At 40.0% G+C, this 17,505-nt stretch overlaps 2 protein-coding genes across 4 annotated transcripts; both read right to left on the bottom strand.

The window, feature by feature from the left end:
* Positions 1-9,113: 9,113 nt before the first annotated feature.
* Positions 9,114-14,372, bottom strand: LOC307017365 (uncharacterized protein). 3 transcript variants are annotated; one of them, XM_079646949.1, is made up of 9 exons: positions 14,070-14,372; positions 13,811-13,928; positions 13,643-13,734; positions 13,414-13,531; positions 12,964-13,080; positions 12,696-12,838; positions 10,781-10,933; positions 10,309-10,508; positions 9,114-10,122 (listed from the first exon to the last, which is right to left on the bottom strand). In XM_079646949.1, exons 1-6 carry the CDS (start codon positions 14,121-14,123, stop codon positions 12,771-12,773), a joined length of 567 nt encoding a protein of 188 aa, XP_079503075.1. In that variant the 5' UTR covers positions 14,124-14,372; the 3' UTR covers positions 9,114-10,122; positions 10,309-10,508; positions 10,781-10,933; positions 12,696-12,770. The 3 variants fall into 3 exon arrangements, with proteins under 3 accessions (XP_079503075.1, XP_079503073.1, XP_079503074.1); XM_079646947.1 differs by having other exon boundaries at positions 12,696-12,841; XM_079646948.1 differs by having other exon boundaries at positions 9,114-10,140; positions 12,696-12,841.
* Positions 14,373-14,414: 42 nt separating this feature from the next.
* On the bottom strand, positions 14,415-17,340 carry LOC307017364 (uncharacterized protein). The gene is made up of 8 exons (XM_079646946.1): positions 17,266-17,340; positions 16,810-16,936; positions 16,470-16,550; positions 16,030-16,237; positions 15,668-15,837; positions 15,478-15,576; positions 15,044-15,276; positions 14,415-14,955 (listed from the first exon to the last, which is right to left on the bottom strand). The coding sequence occupies exons 1-8, from the start codon at positions 17,308-17,310 to the stop codon at positions 14,749-14,751; spliced, it is 1,170 nt and encodes a 389-aa protein (XP_079503072.1). The 5' UTR covers positions 17,311-17,340; the 3' UTR covers positions 14,415-14,748.
* Positions 17,341-17,505: the final 165 nt, after the last annotated feature.

A 17,505-nucleotide genomic window follows, 5' to 3' on the forward strand; every position in this document is an offset into this window, starting at 1 on the left:
GTAACTGTAACTAACATTATTCCATTCTGTTTTCAGTGGCAAGGAGTGGGCTCATTCCTGGCAGCCGAAGAATTCTCCGGGATAATGCATACAAATAAAATCTGTTATTTGAACACCAGTTTTGTTTTTTCACGTTTGTTCTCTTGTTTATATGCTCCATTTGAGTCATATTTAATATGTTTCTATTAGAAATAAGATGAAAACCTCCACCAAAATGCATTTGACTTTTTAGGAAATTACAGTTGAAATACTACATGATTTCATTGTCAGTGATAGGAACACCATAACCTATTTTAAGCATATTCATGTGTGAAATCTGGTACTTTGCCATCCACTGCCTTATCTAATTTGTTTAACTTCCGAAGTATAATGCTTTGGAGGTAGGCTTGCATATAAAGCGTCTTTGGGTTTCAGAAAAGCGCTCTAAAAATAAAATGTATTATTATTATATCATTTAATTATAGGCCTAATTAAAATGATCCTGATCTGGATCACTGGTTTTGCTACTACATTTGAAAGCTTTTGGGAACAAATGCTTGAGATATTAAAATGGTAGTGATTACTTTGAATTTTCTTTTTCACTTATTGAAAACCACAACTCGAGTATCAGGATGGTCTTTATCTGGAAAGTTATCCACATCTCATCACCACGTTGTCACGGCGACCCTTTGTCACGTCACAGATACGGTACCCGAACTCAGATCGCCACCCAAACGATACTGCCGTTGCTAAGGAGGCAAAAGTGCAAATTTGTATTTAATATTTTTTTAAACACAGGGTTTGGTTTCGGATCGCGCCCGATTGACGGATTTCTGAAAGGGAATGGAGCCTATATGGCCGTCAACGCAAGACAAGTCGAACGAGTCCACGCACACACGCTGGAAGAACTTCAAATATGTCAGCTCTGTGTACTTCGTAACGATTGATGGGCGCGTATCTAATGGGAATTGTAGTTTGTAGCACTGCTCTCATATCATTTCAATGGGTTAACTTTCTATTCTTCTGTGTTTTTGTATGTTTTGAGCTGAGGTGCCAACTCAACATACAATGTTGATGAAATGAATGAAATTTGGTGATGATTCATGATTTTTGTGTTAATGTAGTAGCAGTTAAAACAGGACCGGTCAAATTTGACCGCGAACACCAAAGTAAGGGGGGGAAACGAATACAATAGGAGGGTTTTAATGTAACCATTGCTTATGACAATGATCAAAAAACATATTCCCTAAAAATGTGGAAGCTCTGGATGCCATACAAATGAATAGTTGATATTTTTTTAGGGCCACAACTTTGGCACTAGAGCACCTAGTGTTATCAAACGCATTTCAATGGTGAAACTATCCAAACATATTGCATATGACAACATTTTCCACTACGATGAAAGGCGTGTAAGCCAAAAAAAACTTATTCTGGTTCCATCATGGGTAACCCCACCCATCCTCTCCACCTGCAGCTGGACAGACAGATCCCCCCCCCCCCCCCCCCCCCCCACACCTGGACAGACAGGAGCTCCTTCTGCAACAGACTGCTGCAGCTCCGCTGTCACAGGAACCGATACAGGAAAACATTCCTGCCCACTGCAATAACTCTGTACACAACACGTTCTCACTCCCAACCCGTCACATGTTGACGGACGGTCAACTCCTTGCAGTATCAATACTAATTCGGCTGACTTTTATATTTGACCCAATCGGTATATTGGTATATTTACACCATAACGGTGCACAGCTGATCGAAAGGGACACCTAGTGGTTAAAGCACGTTATTGAAATGTATTATTTGTATTATTAGATATTAATAGGAGACACAGACTGACAAACTAATCAGGCTTTATTTAAACATTAAAGAATACTTTAGTTTAAGGTCTTATTTTGAATAAGAAAAAAGCTTTGGGGGTATAAATATTAAGCCTGACAAAGTACTAATATATTGCTTTCCTGCAATGTTAACTACTGTATGTTTAAGCACTTATTTTAACTGATATTATACATATGTATTATACTCTTATAAGATGTATGTAGATAGTATAAGAAATGTGCAGAATATGACAGTTTAATGTTGGAGGTATACACACATACTGATAGATGTCTTGTAATGCACTGTTGAGGAACCTGCGACCCAAGTTGTTCATCTCCGACCTTGTCAGGTATTGAACATTCAATAAATAAAGAACACAGAATTATTCAATATAAAACACAAAATGTGTGTGATTATACTAAATGATTTACAAATAAACACCACTGCATATTTACAACTGTTACACATGCTGATGTAACACAAATGTTTCCAACTTTGGATCAATAAAGTATATCTTATCTTTAGATGATCGATGGCTACTGCCATATTTGCAAAATTTGCCTCTGAACCTTGACAAGTGCATGTTTCAGGCTTATCAATTTACAACAGCAGGGGTAAAAGACATAAGACCAGCTGTTAAATAAAGCTCTTCTGACCTTAGCTGGCATGTGGGTATATATACCCACATGACAGCTAAGGTCAGAAGAGCTTTATTATTTATATTATATTATATATATATATTTTATTTATATTATATTATATATATTATATTTATATTTTTTATTTTATTATATATTAATGCTGCCCATTATTGGCACAAGCAATTAATTATATGTTTTAAATGTGAGTGTTTCCTATCCCCTAAACCTCCAGGGATGTACACAGTTTAATACTGGCAACTTCTTATTATGGGAAATATGAAAACGTCTTTTAAAACTACAATTCCCAGCAGAGACGTGCCATAGAACATGTTGCGAAACACACAATAGTGTGTACTGTAGTTACTACAAAGTTACTACATTTGTAGTTCTGGGGACGGGGTGGGGGAGGGGGCGGACCCGTTCAAATCCAGTTTTGGACAGTCTGCCGTGGTTCCATCCCATGTCAAAGTCCGTTCAAATCCAGTTTTGGACAGTCTGCCGTGGTTCCATCCCATTTCAAAGTGCTGTTCAACGCTCGGCGTAACCCTCGGCGCACACTCAAACATCCAATCAGAGCTTGAGGACTATCACGGGGTTTGTCCATGGATGGGTTTGACCAGCGCCGTATAGACTGAGAGTTACGTCATCTCCGTTCACTCCAATGGACCACTTTTTTACAGCAATGGCGGATCGTGGAGCCTCTCAATCGTTCCCCGGAAGTTAGCGCCAAGGCTAGCAGAGCTGTAGAGTTGCAGCATAATAGACCGTTCGTGACGGACTTTTAAAGGTAAGAAGAAGTTTAAAGATTTATATTGCAGATATTATCAGTACATCTGATTCAAATTAACATGTGTATTAAAGGATGTCAGTGGATTATCCCTAAATTAGTAGATTTAGGCAACGTTTACAGATAAAAGATAAAGCTAGGATTCCGGATCAAGTTAGCAACACACGTTGAACAGCCTTTTAATTGTAAATTACGTTCTCTTAATGTCATTTCGTCCAACGTTGTTGAATTAGAGAAGAGGGGCTTCTAAAAGGGATTGTATGCGGGGGTGGAGGGAGTTAAATATTAGATAAATATAACTTTGGTGCGTGTAAGAGTGAGTGTTTTTAGCAGAGCCATATTGTGTCCTTGTGATTATGTTGATTATTACCTGTCTGTATAATGTTGCAGCTCAGCTGATTTTGGATTGATGGCAAAGGGAGAGGGACTTAAGTGAGAGTGAAAACACAAGGTAAGTTTAATACTACTGTTTTTTATAAGTAAGCATACTAAACATGTATTCTATCACTGTATTATATAAGTAATCTTGTTAGTAACCTACTGTATGGCCGGTGGAGGGGCAGTGATGTTACAGGTGGAGAAGCAAAACTGCAAGACTGCAAACTCACAAGACAGAGAAATCAAAGTTTGTTCTCCAGAGAAGAGGTTGATTTCACTTCATTTATTTCATATTTTCTAAAGATGTGGAAATGGCAACAAAAAAAGACTTGAGAGCTGCAACCAAGACAACTGTAACAACATGAGTAGAGAGCCACCAAGGTTTTTCAAGTCCATCTCTTCAGTGTGAGAAAAAGTTTTTAGAGAGTACTTGTCCATGGACAAGTGAGTTTGGCAATTTACTTGTCCGAATACATTTTCACTTGTCCAGAATGGACACAAATTGGGGCCACTGGAATCTTCTTCTTCGCCATCGTATTTCACATTTTCCCACGGTTTTTACGATTTACTGCATCACACATAGGGCTGGCTATCGTTTAGATTTTAATGATTCCGGTTCTGCTTTTCGATTCCAGTTATTTTCGGTTCTCGATTCCGGTTCTTTGAGAGGGTAAAAATAAGTCCCATGACAAACTGGGAGAAAAATATATTTATGAAAACATTAAGTCAAATCTGTATTCCTATTTAAAAATCAGTTCATACTGTTTAATTTATTACGGTTATTGAATACAATTATATAAACATAATCTCTGCATTGTTTTGTTAGTTCTAAGTGGTGCAGTTTAAGAATGTACAATTGGCCCAGTCTCCTCTGATGTTACACTGCAACCTGCCTGTGAGACAGAGTCCAACCACACAATCTGTGTGTCCAACACATGTCCTGCAACACACATGCTGCAACCTGCCTGTGAGACAGAGTCCAACCACACATGTCCAACACATAGGCCTAATAATAATAATAATAATACATTATATTTATAGCCTATAGGCCTAGCGCTTTTCTAAAACTCAAAGACGCTTACACATGTCCTGCAATACACATGCTGCAGCTGCCCAGCTGCTCACTGTTTGTAAAAGTAAATAGATAGTATTTTAATTTCAATAATTTCTATACCCTGCTTCATAAACAATACTGACATCCCTGTGCTCCTCCGAGTATGGGGGTCCGGGGATATGATTACAGCGCGAGGACACAGGGAGGCTGCTTCACTTCATAAAGGAAATGGCGGTCAATATTAACAACAAAGGAGCTAAAAGTCCTAATAACCTTCATTACGTGTTAGAGAAAGAACATAAGAAAGTTTGACAAAGATGAGGCTGTTAAACGGGCAGTGAATCCGCGAGAGAGAGAGAGAGAGAGAGAGAGAGAGAGAGAGAGAGAGAGAGAGAGAGAGAGAGAGAGAGAGAGAGAGAGAGAGAGAGAGAGAGAGATGCAGCGATCAGCTGATCCGGAGCAGAGAGAGGGAGCTGCGGTCCGCGGGGCTCGGTTTCGCCTCCTGTCCTCACAACTCTTATCAATCCCGGGAACGGACAATTGTTATTTGTTCCTACTCGGAACCGAGTTTTGCTTCCCAACCCTGCCACTGTGCTACACTTCCCGCCCCGCCCCCGTCTAACTGTACAGAAAGCGGCGAGATGCATTTCATTAGGAATCGACAAACAGAACCGAAACTAACATTTCTAAACGAACAATGGCGGACACGTCCAATTTGCGAATGAGTTCTGCCTTTTGTAAACTGAATCTATCAATAATATAACAATAAATCCGGCCGAAAAACGTCACTTGTCCACCGGACAAGTCAATTGAAAGATCTACTTGTCCGATATTGTAAATAACACGTCCCGGACGGTGGGACGTGTACTTTTTCGCACACTGCTCTTACTCCATTTTGCCAACCCACATGTCCAGGTACATGACGGGACACCTTGCTTGTTTTTGTTGTTTGCGCTCCTCTGGCTGGGTGCTGGCAGGTGGAGGGCAGTGATGTTGGCAGGTGGAGGGGCATTGATGTTACGGGTGGAGGGGCAGTGATGTTAGCTGTTACACACTAGGCTCAAACTTAACACATTGCATCCTTCTTTGCAGTGTTCTTAATCCTGGAAGGGGAATCTGATATTCCTGCAGAGTTTTGTAACCCGTTGTTCCGCACGCAAAGCGAATTTTTAAAGCCTTCTTAATTGTCTCATTGCTCCATTTCATCCCCTTTGTGGTGAGTCTGACTAATGCCTTAAGTTGGTCTTTTGAAAACGTTTTCTTATATTTATTGTCCCTAATTTTCATTGTTTTCTTGAGAGCTGCATTTTCCTTCCGGATTTTTCTTAGTGCAGACTTTGCTTTTTTGGTGATTCCTTCTTGGCTCTTTAATTTTCTCTTTAATTTTTTTAATAGATCTGTTTGACTGGCTGCTGGTTCCCTTGTATGCTGACTGGCTGCTGGTTCCCTCGTATGCTGACTGGCTGCTGGTTCCCTCGTATGCTGACTGGCTGCTGGTTCCCTCGTATGCTGACTGGCTGCTGGTTCCCTTGTATGCTGACTGGCTGCTGGTTCCCTTGTATGCTGACTGGCTGCTGGTTCCCTTGTATGCTGACTGGCTGCTGGTTCCCTCGTATGCTGACTGGCTGCTGGCTGAGTGGGTGGTGTCCACCCTCCCTGTCTCTCCTCACTAGCCATGTCCTCTCTTTCTTCACCCTCACTTTCCTTTCTCTCAGTCTCCTCATCCCTTCTTCCCTCAATCTTTGAGACTAATGTAAGTAGAAGACATGGCACTGTAGATTTTCGAACATTTAAAATATTATACCACTTAAAAATAAGAAATATGAGTTTTGTTACTAAGAGTTCATACTTATTGTACCTGTGTCACCTTTCACACTATAGCTGTGATCATGAGCTATGGGCTTTGTAGATACAGGTCCCGGGGTGAATCGTGGTGCAGGGGCCCTTCTCTTTTTGACCACAGGGCGATGCACGAAGATGGTGGGTATAGCCTCTGCTCTCAGCCTAGTCTTGCCCTTTTTTGTCTTGACAAACTGGTCTGCATCAAAATGTGCCTGCGGAGTGACTTGAGGTTACTTCACACACAGAACAACTCAGTTTTGTCTGCCCACATACATATTCCATAGTGGTTGAATACACAGTATTAGGAAACACTTTATACTTACTGGACATGTTATACTCATTACATACTGTATATAAAATACGACCAAGAATGTGAGACAACTTTATAGAAATTCATATCACATTTGTTACTTATGCCATTTGTCATACTTTGTTAAACTCACAAATAATAAAGTTCCATAACTTCAGTTGGGAACAAAGACCACACCTTATCTCCCCAAGGCAATTTCCCATCCAATAGGTGTGCTATATAGGTGTGTATAACCCTTTCTCCTGTCTGTTACTCCCTCTTTCAGCACAAGAACCAGAGGGGGATTCAATGGAGCCTGTCAGCCTGAATACCTGCATTGAGACCCTCACCCTGCACCCTGAGTCTAAGCTCTGTGTTTTTCAAGCCTTTCCCTGTTTTTTTGTATTAAACAAAACATTAAGCTTTCCCAATGGTGTGGTTTTCGTTTTGTGAAAAAGTGCAAATGCAGTGTTTGTATATAATATCCTCACATATTTTTTTGCTGTTGGTCGTGAAGTTGCTCCTGCTGACTTGAGCCAGCCATTTTTTCCTCCGCTCTGTGTCAGTGGGGAAGCCGTACATTCGTACTCCTTTCTCGGAGCGATTTGAGCATCCCCAGGCAGCACAGCAAACCATGGTGGCGACTAGGAGGCAGCACAGCAAACCAGGACAACACGGAGGAAAAGGCACAGACAAACTGCATGATATGCTATTCAATGTTTATTGAATTCCATGTATTTGCAATGGATGTTCCTAAAACAACACATTTAACATCATCATCATCATCATGCTGCTGCTGCTGCTGCTGCTGCTAGTCCTTTGATAGTCACCTGTCGGTCTCCTGTCCTTTCTGAAAGCCATAAAGATGACATTAGTCATTTAGATAACTTGTGTCCTCAATTACCATGGGATTACTGAAACTACCATGAATTTAAGAAAATGGTAGAAATTAATCTAATCTGAATTTTGAAGCATTCCTTTAGATCCCCTCCCTCTAAATATATTTCCCAATAAACATTAGAAAGTGATGCTCCTGACTACCATACAAGTTTAAGAAGATAATATTGGTTTTAAAGAATTCAAAGCTATAAACAGCAACAGGCTCTTTAACCAAGGCACTGTTTGCCTAACATGTAAACTAGTTGTTCACACTAATCCTAATATTATCACTTAATATTAGCAAATTCTATTTTATTTTTTAAAACATATTGATGTAAATACATACACATATCGATTTGTTTTATAAATATTGCAAATCAAAACCTTTATTCACTAATAATTACCAAAAATCGTAGTTCTATCTCCTGTTATCAATGCATTCACATTGCCTGCCATGAACATCCGGGGAACGATCCTCGTCTACATGAACCACGTGACGATAACCGTTTTTGGACTTCCGCTGTTGTAACTCTTCTATCTATACGGCGCTGGGTTTGACAAGCGAAGCGGAGAGAATACTTACTTCCGGGTGTACAATTCTCTAAAGCAAATGACCTGCTCCGACCCTCGGTCCTGACGGACTCCAACTTGTGTTTATTAATCAAACAAATAAATACACACAAGGATACTTATGTGTTGTTGAGTAAATGACAGTGTGTGGTTTAGAAAATAATACAAAATTAGAAGGAAAAAACGATGAAACAATACAGATTTCAGTATTCTGAGCCCCTACTCTCCCCATAACTGACGGCAACAAAAGTCCTACATTATTCAATTGAAATAAAGAAGTAAAAACAATAAGTGTGGCTTGATATTGAGTAAGAAAAAGGTTGATAAATGCCGTGAGAATGGATCTGCGGAGAGCATTTCGCCGCGATCCCAACGTGTCTATTACCAACGTTCAGGGAGCTCTATGCAAGTCGGTGACGGGGAGGGGCCCTGACCGTCCGTCAACATGTGACGGGTTGGGAGTGAGAACGTGTTGCTGTACAACAAATCACCTCTGGCTGAAAGAGAACTCTGCTCCATAGTTTCTCTCTTCACTGTACATTTGACATATTCAGTGTAATATTTAATATTCCATCTGTCCTTGCATATCTTGTTATTGCTCATTTGTAAATTCAACATGTATATTTTCTTCTTTATTTCTTGTCTTTTTATTTGTATTGTATAATGCCATGTGTTTTAATGCTGCTGCAACGCAAAGATGTGGATCAATAAAGTTCTATCTTATCTTAAACCAACAACCAGTGTTCCGGATGAGGATAATCTCTTTACAAAAATATTCAAGTGCTAACCCATATTGTTACTTCTAAATGAATTTATTTCCAAACGCATTATAATGCAGTGTGATGTAAACAACAAAAAGTACCACAGACGTATGCTTAATTTATATTTATTCATCAACCAACCACATCAATAACATTGTTTTTAAAACAATAAAATGGTCCTCTCTGGCAATGGTTTACTTATGTGTTTCACCACAATACAAGTAAAAGGCCACCATAAGGGTATATGTCTTGACTCTAGAGCGTTGGGGTTAGTCTAACATGAAAAGCATGGACAACAGAACATAAAATCAAGTTATGCAAACAGTTATAACATACAGTATTAAGAAATCATACAACACAACCATTTTTTTATGATTTAACTATGTATATTAAACATGTACATTCTATGTGTAAATCAAATATAACAATTTATAACAATGTATTATTTGGTTTTGAGAACAACAATGAGGTGATTCACCAAATAAACTATTTGTTGTTTATCTCAATGTCCCTAATTATACATCCTAAAAGACTGTGCATTGTACATGTTGATTGAAGTACTTCAATCAATCAGGTTAATAGCTGGAGACCAAGAAGGAAATATAACTGACAAAGCAATTAAAGCAAGTAACGCAAAAGAAACACAAATAAAAAATTAGAGGAAAGCTGTTATTGGCCTGCGGTGCAACAGGTGCAGTCGTATAAAGTTAATGACAGGTAAATCCTATAAGAGATCGAAAATAATAATGCATAGGCATCCCGTTCTGGGAAAAAAGGGAAAGACCTCCTGCTCTTGGACAATGATGTGCTCACCAAGTTGTATGGTAACCAGCAAGATATACTTGGAGATTTAGGAATTTACATTCTAGTGTTTCAAAAAGGATCAAAAGTGAATGGTTCATTGATCAGGATGCATTCCAGGGACGCTGAGCATTTTCTTCAATACAATTTAAGTTGTGTACAAGTGAAATGTTTGGCCTGATGCTGCGGCATAGGGAAAAGTCATATGGTCAACATATTCAAGGGTGATCTTCCATTGAGGAGTATGAATACAATCTCCAAATATAAAGTCAGTAAAGTATTTACATTTCTGATAGCACATCAAGTCTTGGCGGATATTCGTGCTTGAGAGCAGCAGCAATCTGGGGAAATACAGAGAAACAAAAAAGAGGGGCAGATCAGAAACCAAATTTGAGGTTTTTGAATACACAATGTATGTTTAGCATTAATGAACACAAAAGTAACAGCAACATGTCTAGGTTGAGGCTAAAACAACAAAGATACTGTACATTAATTCATAAGTAAATTACCTAAATTATGTTTCCTTCTTCATCTTCACTGGTGTCTGTACTGCTTCGGCCACTTTGACTTTCCTCTTCATGTTGAAGGAAACAAGCATCAGGACCTAAAGCGGTCTTGTACTGCTGCAGTACCACCTGCAACTTCTCCAACGCCTCAGCATGCTTCCTTCTTAGGGTGCACCCAAGTCCTCCATTCCCCTTGTCTACATCTGAAAATACACAAAATATTGTTATATGGACATACTATATAAAGTAAGATTGCTTCACGAGGCCAGAGCACTTCAATGGAGTATATTCTCTCCCATGTACATATAAAGATGATTGTCACTGTCAAGGGACTTCATTATGTAAAATGGCCGGGTCGAATGGGCAAAGGCCATTATACTCCATCCAATTTCTGTGACCAAGAATGATTTGGGCTGACTTTTTTCCTTTAAAACTCATACTTTACAAGGTAGGTTAAGTTTTGCTTTCAACTTACCTTCCTCAGCCACCTTATTTTTTAGAGCAACTGCCATGTTCTGCAACCATGTGCAATGCTGCGCCATCTCCCACAATAGGATGCCTTTCTCCTCTTGCAGTCTCCGTGTAAGTATGACTTGATCACGTATCTTTTTCTTGGCTGTAAAGTTAGCTAAAATCCAATCACAGTTATGTATATACATGAATCACATTTTCATTATAGCATAACAATATGTTTAAAACTCCAAACATGTACTTTCAAAATAATCAAATGTATACACAATAAGAAAACTTAAGATATACCCTTAAACTAAATGAACGTTCTAACACTCTACATCAGGCCTATTCAACTGGCGGCCCGCGGGCCAGATGCGGCCCAGAACCAACTCCCGAGTGGCCCAGCCTCCCGTAGCCAAATTCCTACACTAGTACAGACCATGAACGCAACACTCCGCGTTGCATAGAAACCACCAAACCACAACGCAGCACGTTTTTTGAAAGTGCATCTAGTGGTGCTAGTAACGGTGGTCCTATGATAGCAACTCAAAAACATGTCTCTCTCAACTCTGAAGCGTAAACAGAGACAAAACGGTCATTGATCTTGTGGAGCAGATCCAAGTCAAGCTGGACCTTTTCGCGACCGACTTGAGCACGGGTCGGATGCTGCATTTTCTGACGCTCCCCAAACACATCACATCTCCGGCACAAATCACGGATGTGATGACAGATTTCATTGCGAGGTTGAAAGAGAACTTTGCGATTGAATGGACTTGCTCTGCCCACAGAGGTGATGATGGGCTTTGCCAGAGACCCCTTCACTGTTGCAATAGAGGGGGACGTATCAACCAGAGCAAAGGAAGTGGTCCCCTCCCCTGCATCGACAAGGGGAAATATACACTGGAACTTATTGACATGCAGTGCACTAACGGGCCAGTGAAGTTTTGGAGTGATGTCAAAAAACAGCAGTTCCCTAACGTTCAGAAAGTAGCGATCTGTGTGCTCAGTATGTTTGGATCAACATACACATGTGAATCAAGCTTTTCACACATGAACTCAATCAAAAGTAGCACTCGCTGCTCCCTGACTGACAGCACTCTTCACCAATGTCTTAGGATTGCATTGACATCCTATGAGCCAAAAATCACTGCTCTTGTTCAAAACAAAAAATGTCCCTTCTCCCATTGAGAAAGTCAGCGATGACAAATCACAAATGAGGTGATAGTAAGTACCTAGTTTACTATAGTAGACGTGTACTGTAGTATTCATTCATATAGTTACCCATATCCCTTGTTATGGGTTTGTGGACTGAAGGGTAACTTGACAGTTCTTTCTGTATTCATTTAAATGCACTTTGTAATGTGTCTGGGTCAAATGTGACCAAAACGTATGATTTTTTTGTTATTACTTGAAAAGTGAAAAAATAGTATTGCTACAGTACTACCTCTTTGTGTTGCATTGGAGCTCTTTAGCTGTTTTTTTTGTATGTGAGGACATTTATTAAGACTGCTATTATTGTATTCATTCAATGCACTTTGTGATGTGCCTGGTTCAAAAAAAATAACGAGAATATTTGACTTCTAAAGCAAACAAATGTAATGCTACAACTGTGCACTTTCTTTTTTCAGATTCTGTTAAATTAATGCTAATTTGTTGTGTTTTTATGCACTTTTTGACGTACCTTTGTTAGATGAACAATGAATAAAAATTGCATGTTTTTCATCACAGTAATATGTGTTGGTTTAAAATGTGTCACTACCCGCTTTTTACAGGCCGCTGAATGTCTGGCCCAGCTGAATTTTGTAGTTATAAAATCTGGCCCAACTGAATGTGTAGTTGAATAGCCCTGCTCTACATGATATGTGCATAACTCAGCAAGGTATACCTTCATATAACAGAACTTCAAATGAATTATTATGAAATATCTGAAAACTGACCCATGCCATGAACTTCCCACGGCCACAGCGCGGACATGATGGCTCTGGCAGAGTCGTGTACCAGCTGGTTGTACTTCAGTACCTCCTGATTAAGGCGCTTTTTGTCGTCTGCAAGCTTCCTTCGAAGTCGATGGCGGAGCTTGCTGCTGTGTGAAAAAGACATGAAGTAGTGGGATAGGGATATGTGACAAACTATATTTGCAAGTGCAAAAAAATAAATATAATTCAGTAGGTTGAATCTGCAACCTAAAACATTATATTGTTATACCATTCTGTCGGTAAAGGGATTGCTTCCGCTGCCTCACACTTAGGTAAAGCCCCTCAATGCTTTGCTGCAGTGCTGTTTGAAGGATGTCTTCAGAAGTACCCGATGTTTCTGATGTTCCTGTAGAAATAATATTGGCAGTAAAATGTACTGTTACACAACACGTAACGGTTTTGAGAAACAAAGTTGTGCAACATATTTAACACCTTTTAACACAAATTGATGGTACAACTATGGAAACTGGAACATATCAGAGATAAACATGGACACATAGTTGGCTTGCTATTGGTTGAAGATTATGTCCCTGTCTACTGAAATCCAGTGAGGGTCCCATTACGTGGCATGAAAAATCAGCCTTATTGCCTTAAAATTGGCTGCTCTTTAGGATCAAATCTGTAAATTCAAACAGTCATGGACAATGATATGTAGCTGGTGTTATCTCGTCGTGCTTACCAGATGCCCATTCCTTCACGTCGGAAATCCACGTCGACACCATGTCATCTGAGACACAATGTAGCTCCGTCTTGAGTTCCTCAAGACTTGCAGTCTCTTCCAGGAGCCTCTTACTAGTCTGATAAACAGTAGACGATGGACATTTATCAAGATTAAAACTTGCTATGATTAACAACAAGCCATGTGCAAATGACAAAGGACACAACAATACCTTTAATAGGAGGCTCACCTTCACATATCTTGTGGAAAGTGCCTGATGAAGGGAGTCACCTTTTTTCCTGTTCCATCCCATTGCATGCACTGTGAGCATGTCCAGTCGTGCTTTTGAAAGCAATAATGAGGTTATGATGTGTCATCTAAAAAAGTATGCAATAATAGGGCAAAACCTTCCACTCACCTGCTTTGGACATGTATTTTGTTGTCAGGGCACAACGGGACAGGCAGCTGTTGACCTGCTCCACCTCTTCCCCAGCGGTCATCCCTGCTCCCTCCTGGTTCTTCCCACTCCATATAATCTGATGGTAAAAGGTTGCTGGAATGGTTGTGCAAAGAGGCTACATACTACTATACTAAACAGTATAGCTTAGATATTTACTACTTCAGTATTATAAATATAAAAAATATAAATGTACGTGATACAAAAATATTTCACATACCTCGCATTTGGTAGCATGGGCTCGAGCATGCGTTACACTGAGGAATGGCTTCATGGTGTTCAGCTCCTGGAGAGCAGGAAGGACACTTGCAGCTTACTCCATGTACGGCCAGTACTTGCAAGCCACATCCATGGCGAAGAACTTGGCTTTGGCTGGCATGAGTTCCTTTTGAAGATACAGGGGGTAGGCGAATATCTCCCCCCTGTACATATTTAAGGCCTTCAAAAGAAACCCATGGCGACATACAGCCACCTCCATCCCTTCTTCATCCAGCTTCGAAGCCCTCCTTGACGTCTCCCTTGCTGCTGTCCACTGGGGAGTCCCCACATGTGCCTCTTCCCTGGGTCTAAGACACACATTACATCATGACAAATCAGTTAAAAGCAATGGAATCACGATCTACACCATTTGTTCTAATTATCTGATTTTGGAGTAGATGGTAAGGAGAAGTAGCTGAATTTGAAGAAAGTCAGGGTCCGATATACATGGCTATTTTTGTGATATACCTATAAGGTAAAATGACGAATAAAAACTTGCATTTTTCAGTGATCCCCGTATTTTGTCGACAAATGCAGCCACCGCGCTGTCAAAGAGCCCATTAAAAAAGGCGCTGCCATCAGAACTGAGGAAAAAAAGATTAGCAAATATATCCATGAAATATAAACAGTAATCAAAAAACTTAAATAACAACATTGTAAAAACAGCACTTTCCACTTCGCCGAAAGCGATACAGCTTCCTGTTTCCATCGGCAGAAACAGCCAACATCTCCGGCGTGCAGGCAGGGCAGATGAGAGGAGCACCACAGCAGAGCTGGTCTTCCTCATACGAGGCATAGGAGAACTCCAGAAAGCTGCGCTGCAGTGCATCTCCGTTGACAGGTCCAGACTGGAAGATAATTACATATATTGCTGTGATTTGGTCTATTTACAGAAATGTTATAATGTATAATATGGTAAAGAATATTTACACTTACTCTTCCTCCACACTTTGTGCGATGCTCCAGCAGCTTTGCAAAGGCCTGTCTGGAGAATCCCGGAGAGATGATCTTGAGCTCTTCAAAGGAGCTCAGGAGGTCCAAGGTGTAAAGTGTGGAAATACTGACCGAAGCTGGCCAGTATCCACTCTTAAGGAGGACTTTCAAGTCGGGGGTCCACTGCTGCTGGCAAGTTTGACAGACATATAGTGGCAGATGCAAGTCATAACGCCCTTGGAACAAGTAAATAAACATAATTAAGACACATTTTACAACAGTTCCTTCTACAAATAGTCAAAGATGAACAGATATTACATGAAGGTTTTACTCCAAGTGGAAGCACAATGCCTCAGCCCAACAGTAAACATATAACAACAATTCAATAGAAATCCAAATATATATATATATATATATATATATTTATATTTGTTTACCATTGATGGTAATTAAAATCACTGGTTTGCCTGGTACCACAGTGAAGTTTCTGCCTTTAAAGGAGCAGTTGGGTGCCTTCACAGTTGGAAATATGCAAGCTGTCAAAAAAAAGAATAAAAGCACTAATTACCATTATATGCTGGCCGAAGAGACATGTGAACATCAAAATGCAAGTTTGAGAGAGCATACCTTGGTCATAGGTGTCATATCCACCTTCCACTCTAACAACACACGTTGTTGGACTAATTGGTTTAAAAAAAACCTTCATTAAACTGTCCCTGTTGTGGAGTGGCTGGTTCTTGTGATGAAGTACATCACAGTCTCCACAGAACCACTCCTCGGGGAGACACTCTCTACACCTTGGGAGGAAATACAAAATTATTCTAATATCCTAGAATTACTTTCATTTTCATGTGGGTTTTCTCTAGGTATCCAGTTTTCTAACATCCCAAAAGTCATGCATGTTAGCTGAAATAGCAGGGCACTGAGCATTAATACTGAAAAATTACAATTAGGTAAAGTAATTTAAATAAAGGTAAATGTTATCTCACCTAATAACAGCCGGCTCGTGGCAGAGGCCACACAGGGGATGACCAACAGCCTCTTTTTCTAGAAGGCATTGTAGGTGGTGTGGTCTCGCTTCTTTCCAGCGCTCTGAGGCTTTCTGCTGCCGAAAAGACCAGGATGAGGCAGAGCTTCTTTGAGGCTCAGGAGGAGGACATGAGGAAAGAATGTCAGAGAGTCTCTCCATATTCTTTTCTGTGAACAGAATGGGAAACTTTAACTGTAAATGACTATATTTAAGATGAACACTAAAAATCAAGGATCATTTCTTTGCTCAGTAAGGAACTGGCCAATATCTTTACTGAATTACTGAATCCTCGTTCGAGTCCTGAACTGTCAGTTGTGTATAAGGTTATTTTCTCTCACTAACACAATTTATTTAAAAATTGATTTTAGTTTTAAACTTAAAGCCATTTTTGTGATTTACCAAATTCGTGTTGTGCTGAAGGTTCAGTACGCAGAACCTCCACACTGGAAGACTGGAAGCCCTCAGTCGGGGGGGATGTGACTGTAAAACATCACACAGAGGGTTAACAACAGATAACTGATGATTTGTATTATCTACCTATTGTTTAAAAGCTTGTGAAATTAAATAAAGCATAGTTCTTATGACACCACAGTGGGAATGTCTCCGACTGTAGTGTCACTATGCGTTTATATATTGGAATTATTGTAGACCCTCAACAAGCAATTACTGTGTTTTAATTCGATTTTCCAACCATTTACTTAGTAAATTCATAAAAATGTAAAATAATTGGGATTTCAACCTGTAGCTGAGCCTTGGCGTTGCCCTCCACGCCTCCCTCTCGGCTTGCCACGTCTTACACAGCCCCTTTTAGGGGACTGTATAGTGTCTCCTACAGAGCATGCCCGTTTCCTCTCCTCAGCTGCTTTCTGTGACCAAGTAACAACTCATGTAAGGTTGATGTTGCTGATAAACTGATACCATATGACAGTGGACAAATAAAAGTAAATTCATTCACTTGAAGAACATTTTTGCTTCAAGTTTTTCCTACCATATACAACTAATGAAGTAAAACAAGTTGAACAAGCTTTATTTAGTAAGCCTCTGCCCCCATGTTGTAATGATGAACCGTTTTGCAAAGGCCCTATACATTGATCCAAAATGCAGTTACTCTTGGCCTGTTCAGCATTTTTTGGATAACAGATAGAGCCAAATTCAAGTGGGAAATGAATGAGGTCATATGGGTTAAAACACCAACCTTAGCTTCAGATAGCATGTGTTCATGCTTCAGCTCAAGAGCCATGCGTTTTCCTTCTTTGGATGTGGGATTATTGGGGTCTGGGTTGTGTTTTGTTGCCATTGAAACACAGCCAGCCAGCCAGCCAGCCAGACAGACAGACACAACAGATATGCAACAGCTGCTGTATGAGACACACAGAGATAGAGAGACAGATTGTAAGATTGAGATGGATAGATGAAGAAATAGATAATGAATGAT

Source organism: Notothenia rossii (assembly GCF_949606895.1).
Source record: "Notothenia rossii genome assembly, chromosome: 8".
In the NCBI taxonomy this organism is placed as follows: domain Eukaryota; kingdom Metazoa; phylum Chordata; class Actinopteri; order Perciformes; family Nototheniidae; genus Notothenia; species Notothenia rossii.

Excerpts from the sequence above, each read along its gene's own strand:
- LOC307017365 (XM_079646947.1), bottom strand. The coding sequence starts at position 14,123 with ATGAAGCCATTCCTCAGTGTAACGCATGCTCGAGCCCATGCTACCAAA. Across the intron at positions 13,929-14,069 it reads CCCATGCTACCAAATGCGAG|ATTATATGGAGTGGGAAGAA; the intron begins GTATGTGAAATA and ends TTTTACCATCAG. Across the intron at positions 12,842-12,963 it reads ATCCCTTTACCGACAGAATG|CAGCAAGCTCCGCCATCGAC; the intron begins GTATAACAATAT and ends TTTTTCACACAG.
- LOC307017364 (XM_079646946.1), bottom strand. The coding sequence starts at position 17,310 with ATGGCTCTTGAGCTGAAGCATGAACACATGCTATCTGAAGCTAAG. Across the intron at positions 16,937-17,265 it reads ACATGCTATCTGAAGCTAAG|AAAGCAGCTGAGGAGAGGAA; the intron begins GTTGGTGTTTTA and ends ACTTGGTCACAG. Across the intron at positions 15,838-16,029 it reads CACGAGCCGGCTGTTATTAG|GTGTAGAGAGTGTCTCCCCG; the intron begins GTGAGATAACAT and ends TTTCCTCCCAAG.